The following is a 5,445-nucleotide window of genomic DNA, read 5'->3' as shown; positions in this document are numbered from 1 at the left end:
GCGGCCGGCGGCGGGACTACAGCTCCCGCGATGCTTCGGGGCAAGGAACTACAGATCCCGTCGTGCCCCTCGCGGCTGTGGGCGTGGCCTATCTCCACTATAAATACCGCCAACCGGGCGGCGCGGGCCCCTCTCGGCCACTGCCGCCATATTGGGGCCTTCCCCGGCCGCCGCCTCCATCCGCCTCCATCCGCCTCCATCCGCCGCCCCCGCCCGCCCGGACTGAGCGCGGAGCCGCCGCCGCCCCGCCATGAGGGCCAAGGTGAGCGGCGGGGGGCGGCCGATGGCGCCTCAGCAATGGCCGAGCCTGGATGGCGGGTGGGAGGGACCCTGCGGCCTGGACACTCCTGAGGCGGGGGGGGAGTCCCAGGGGAGGGGGGTCCCACCTCCTGGTGCAGCGGACGAGGGTCTCGGTGGGGGTCCCAGGGATTGGGGGGTCCTGCTGGGTGGGGTGGCGGTGGAGGCGCGAGAGGAGGTCCCTGTTGAATTTGGGGTCCCTGGGGGGTGTCCCAGGGGTTGTTCCAGGGGGTGGGGGGTCCTGGAGGGGTGTCTCTGAGGGCGGGGGAGGGTCTCTGTGCTGGGACTGGGGAGATCCCTGTGGAAGTTGGGGTCCATCGGGGGTGTCTTTGCCGGGAGCGGGGTGGGAGAACTTGTGGTGCAGGCGGGGTCCTTATGGAGGGGGGGGGCGCGTGTCCCAGGTTGAGGAGGGGGCTCCGAGGTCTGGGGGTCCCGGGCTGCGACTCAGACCCGCTCAGGCCTCACTGGGACGGTGTGGGACTGGGGACACTGGGAAAGCCAAACCAGCGCGGCACTGGGGGTACTGGGACAGTGTAGGACTGGGGCACCGGGATCCAGCCCCCCCGTACCGGCTCTAACGGCCCCTCCTTCTCTCCCGCAGTGGCGCAAGAAGCGAATGCGCAGGTACGTGGGGACCCCTGGGGGGACCCCCGGGGCCAGGGGGCTCGGGGGGGCCCCAGAGGGTGGTCTGGGGGGGCCCGGGGGTGACGCCACCACCCTGTCCCTTCTGTCCCCAGGCTGAAGCGCAAGAGGAGGAAGATGAGGCAGAGGTCCAAGTGACTGACCCCGCTGGGGCCGCGGCCCGGGGCCGTCTCGGTGACACCCTGGTGACACGCCGGTGACCTCCCGGGGCCGCGGGGGTCCCGCTGGGCCGGGCCCGTTCTCTCTGCTCTGTAACGGCCGCTGTGCTATGAATAAAAGCTGGTTATTAGAACAATGTGTGGCGGCTCCGGGAGGCTGGGACCGGGGAGCCCCCGGTAACGGGGCCACCGGGACGGCGGGAAGGGGCTTCTCTGGCAACGAGAGATGGGAGCAGCCCGAGGTTCCTCTTTTAACGGAGCCGGTGACCGGCACCGGGGCTCCTCCGGTAACAGGGCAGGTGGGGCCGGGGGCTCCTCCGGGAACGGGGGAATCCTCCGGTAACGGGACTGGCAGCCGACGCCGTGAGCTGGGACCGGGGGCGGCCGGAGCAGGGCAGGTGACACCGAGACCTGGATGGGGCACCGGGGCCGGGAGGTGACATCGGGACCGGAGTTTGGGATGGTGTGACAGGACCGGGAGGCGACACCGGGGCCGGGATTCAGGGGGGTGTGACGGGGCCAGATGACACCGGGACTGGGGATTGGGGAGGTGACGCCGGGGTCTCCCCGCGCGGTGGCGGCTGTCGCGAGTGACGTCACGGCGACGTAGTTCCGGCGCGCCGCCGCGCGGGTCCTTCCGGGCCGCCCCGGAAGCGGCGCCGAGCGGGTCCCGCCCGCCGCCGGCACCGGCCGCGCGTTCCTGGCGCCGGAGGCACCGCGGGGAGGCCGCGAGCGGTGAGTGTGGGCCCGGGGGGAGGGCGCGCTCCGCCGGGCCGGTCCCTCCGCCCCCGCCGGGCCGCGCGGGTGTCCGTGCGAGTCCCTCCCGGAGCGCCCCGCGGGGCTGTCACGGACGGGGGCCCCGCACCCCGGGGCTTGGCGGCACTCGGGAGACGCTGGTGGCACCGGCAGCCGCGGGGAGCGGCAGTGAGGGGCGGCCCGGGGTTCCCTCCGGGGCGGCGGTGGCGCTGGGAGCGGGCGGGGGCTGAGGGGACACCCGAGACATCCCGGGGGGCACCGGAGGGCACCGGCGGCTGTGGGGGAGCTCCCGGGCCCTGCTGCCTCTGCACCGTCTCCGCGGCGGCGCCAGTGCCCTGGGGCGGGTGATTCCCCCCGGTCCCGGAGCCGCTCCCGGTGCCTCCCTCACCCCGTCCCTCTCTCTCTCTGTTCCCGGTGCTCCGTGGCGGGTGTTCCCCTCCGCCGGCTCCCGCGGCTCCCTCCCGGTGCCTCCCTCACCCCGTCCCTCCCCCGCAGCACCCGGAGCTGCCCCGAAGATGCCGGACCGGGACGGCTACACCAACGGGAGCGGCGGCGGCGGCGGCGGGGACGAGGTGGGTGCCAACGCCGACGACATCTGCCGGGACTTCCTGCGGAACGTCTGCAAGCGCGGGAAGCGCTGCCGCTTCCGCCACCCCGACATCAGCGAGGTCACCAACCTGGGCGTGAGGAAGAACGAGTTCATCTTCTGCCACGACTTCCAGAACAAGGAGTGCGTGCGCCTCAACTGCCGCTTCATCCACGGCACCAAGGAGGACGAGGACTGCTACAAGAAGACGGGGGAGCTGCCCCCGCGCCTGCGCCAGAAGGTGGCGGCGGGGCTGGGGCTGTCGCCCGCCGACCTGCCCAACAGCAAGGAGGAGGTGCCCATCTGCAGGGACTTCCTGAAGGGCGACTGCCAGCGCGGGGCCAAGTGCAAGTTCCAGCACCTGCAGCGGGACTACGAGTACGAGGCGCGGGGGCGGGAGCAGGGGCTGGGCCCCGCCGGGCGCCGCTTCGAGCCCTTCGACGGGCTCCTCTACGACCCCGACCGCTACGACGAGCACGAGCCGGTGCTGAAGCGGCGGCGGGTGGAGGGGCTGTACGAGACCTACGAGTACAGCTTCGGCAGCCCCCGGGCCGTGGAGTACCGGCTGCTGGAGGAGGAGAACGTCCTGCTGCGCAAGCGCGTGGAGGACCTCAAGAAGCAGGTGAACAACCTGCTGGCCACCAACGAGGTGCTGCTGGAGCAGAACGCGCAGTTCCGCAACCAGGCCAAGGTGATGACGCTGAGCTCCACGGCCACGGCCCCCGAGCAGACTCTGGCGCCCACCGTGGGCACCGTCACCAACTATAACCACAGCATCGCGCAGACGCACACCACGCTCAGCAGCCAGGCCCTGCAGCCCCGGCCCGTCACCCAGCAGGATTTGGTGGCCCCCGCCGGCGCCCAGGCCGCCCCCCCCGCCAACGCCGCGCCCCCCATGAACCCCGAGATCGCGCCGCTGTCGGCGGCCCTGGCGCAGACCATCGCCCAGGGCATGGCCCCCCCCGTGTCCATGGCGCCCGTGGCCGTGTCGGTGGCGCCCGTGGCCGTGTCCATGGCGCAGCCCCTCGGGGGCATCACCATGAGCCACGCCACCACCCCCATGGTGACCTACCCCATCGCCTCGCAGAGCATGAGGATAACGGCCATGCCCCACTGACCCCCGCCCGTGGAACTGAGCCCGGGGGGCAGCGGGAGGACGGACACACGGACCCTCCACAGCCTGTGGACGCTGGTGGCTCCCACGGGGGCTGTGGGTGCGGGACCCCCACCTTGGTCCGGCACCCGTCGTGCGGGGAAACCTCTTTGGGGGCGCGGGGGGGTTGTGGCTGCTCCCCCTGGAGCCTCGGGAACGGACACGGCCCCCTTGCCCGGTGCCCAGACTGAGTCCCACGGCAGGGGCGGCACCGGGGCTGCGCTGGCCCTGTAACATTTTCGGCTATTAAAAAAACCCCAAACCACACGGTCCCGGTCGCTGTCCCGGGGCCCCCGGGGGGGGGTTTGGTACCCCCGGGAAGGGCCGGGGGACCCTCAGTACGGGGGAGACGCGGACACGTGACCTCGGCCGCGCCCCTCGCCTGAGCCACGCCCACTAATAAATACGGGCGTGGCGGGGGTCACACGTGACTCCCCCGAGGTCACGCCCACTGCGGAGTGGGCGGTGCTGGGGGTTGGCGGGCGGCCAATGGATGGCGCGGGGGGACGAGGGGCGTGGCCGGGTCCTGTCCCGGGTCAGCCAATGGGTGAGGCGCGCGTGCCGTGGGCGTGGCCCGGCGCTGCCGGGGGCAGAGCGGGACCGGGACCGGGAGCGGGACCGGGAGCGGGAGCGGAGCGGGGATGGAGCGGCGGAGCGGGAGCGGCGGCGGCGCGGGGCTGGCGGCGCTGGGCGCGCTGGGCCGGCGGCTGCTGTGGGCGCTGCCCGCCTACGCCGCGGGGCTGCTGGGGCTGGGCGCGGGCGCGCTCGTGCTCGCGCTCGCGCTCTACGCGGGCTGGCGGCGGCGGCGGCGCGCCCGGGAGCGCGGGATGCGCGCGGCCGAGCGCCTGCAGCGCGACGAGGAGGCGGCGGTGCGCGCCGCCGCCGCCGGGCTGGGCGCGGCCCGCGGGGAGCTGCCGGCCTGGGTAAGCGGGTGCTCGGGGCCCCGCCGCGCCGTTATCGCCCGCGGGGGCGGCGGCGGGAAGGGCTCGGGGTGAACCCCCCCTCTGCAGGGCCGGGTGCGACCCCCGGACCCCGCACCGCGTCCTGCCCCGGGGCCGGGAACCGCAACCCCCGGCGGGACCCCCGGACCGGGCACCGCGTCCTCCCCTGGCCCCGCTGGCGAGTTCCCCACCTGTGTCGTGCTGCAGACCCCGCTTGAGACCCCTGGGGTCCCCCAGGATCCCCCCTCATCATCCTCCCGCATCTCCCCGGGTCCCACTGCCGCGGACACTCCCCCCCTCTGCTGCGCTGCGGACCCGCTTGAGTTCCCCGCCGGGCGGGACCCCCGGGGGGACCCCCGTCCGACTGCGGCCCCACCACATCGAATCCCGCTCGAAGTCCCCGCCGGGCGGGACCCGGGGCTGGGCACCGCATCCCCCCCGGGCCCCGCCGCCCGGTCCCACCTTCTGCTGCGCAGCTTCCCCAGCTTGGGCTTCCCCCGGGCGGGACCCCCAGGGCCGAACACCTCATCCCCCCCGGGCCCCGCTGCCAGGACCCCCCTTGGGCTCCGCGCCGGGCGGGACCCCCGCCCGAGGCAGCGCATCGCGGGGACTCTCTGCAGCCCCCGCTCTGGCGGGACCCCCGGCGGCCGCACCGAGCCCCGCTTCGAGCTGCCGGCGGTGCGGGACCCCCGGGGCCGTCCCCGCCCGCCCCACTGAGAGCCCCTGTGACCACCCCCCGCGCGGGGTCCCCTCGCTCCATTCCCGCAGCGGGGTGAACCCCCCCCGGTACCGCCCGGGGCCTTCCGGCATCGCCGCGGTCGGGCCGTGACTCACCGGGCCGGGGGGGCCGTTTCCTGCCCGGCCGCGCATGGGGCGGGTGGAGGGGGGGCGCAGAACCCTCCCCGCGGTGCC

At 74.7% G+C, this 5,445-nt stretch overlaps 1 protein-coding gene and 1 long non-coding RNA gene across 2 annotated transcripts; both read left to right on the top strand.

Moving 5' to 3' along the window:
• The first annotated feature begins 112 nt into the window (after nucleotides 1-112).
• On the top strand, nucleotides 113-1,231 carry LOC108509301. Its single transcript, XR_001878601.1, has 3 exons — nucleotides 113-262; nucleotides 899-921; nucleotides 1,035-1,231. It is a non-coding gene; the product is annotated as an uncharacterized LOC108509301 (long non-coding RNA).
• Nucleotides 1,232-1,773: 542 nt separating this feature from the next.
• On the top strand, nucleotides 1,774-3,857 carry ZC3H10 (zinc finger CCCH-type containing 10). The gene is made up of 2 exons (XM_017838662.1): nucleotides 1,774-1,832; nucleotides 2,349-3,857. Exon 2 carries the CDS (start codon nucleotides 2,369-2,371, stop codon nucleotides 3,554-3,556), a length of 1,188 nt encoding a protein of 395 aa, XP_017694151.1. The 5' UTR covers nucleotides 1,774-1,832; nucleotides 2,349-2,368; the 3' UTR covers nucleotides 3,557-3,857.
• The last annotated feature ends 1,588 nt before the right edge of the window (nucleotides 3,858-5,445 follow it).

The sequence above is a fragment of the Lepidothrix coronata genome, unplaced genomic scaffold, assembly GCF_001604755.1.
Source record: "Lepidothrix coronata isolate B3197 unplaced genomic scaffold, Lepidothrix_coronata-1.0 Scaffold352, whole genome shotgun sequence".
Taxonomy (NCBI): domain Eukaryota; kingdom Metazoa; phylum Chordata; class Aves; order Passeriformes; family Pipridae; genus Lepidothrix; species Lepidothrix coronata.
Note: the sequence above shows the minus strand (reverse complement) of the source record. Positions and strands in the feature narration are given on the sequence as shown.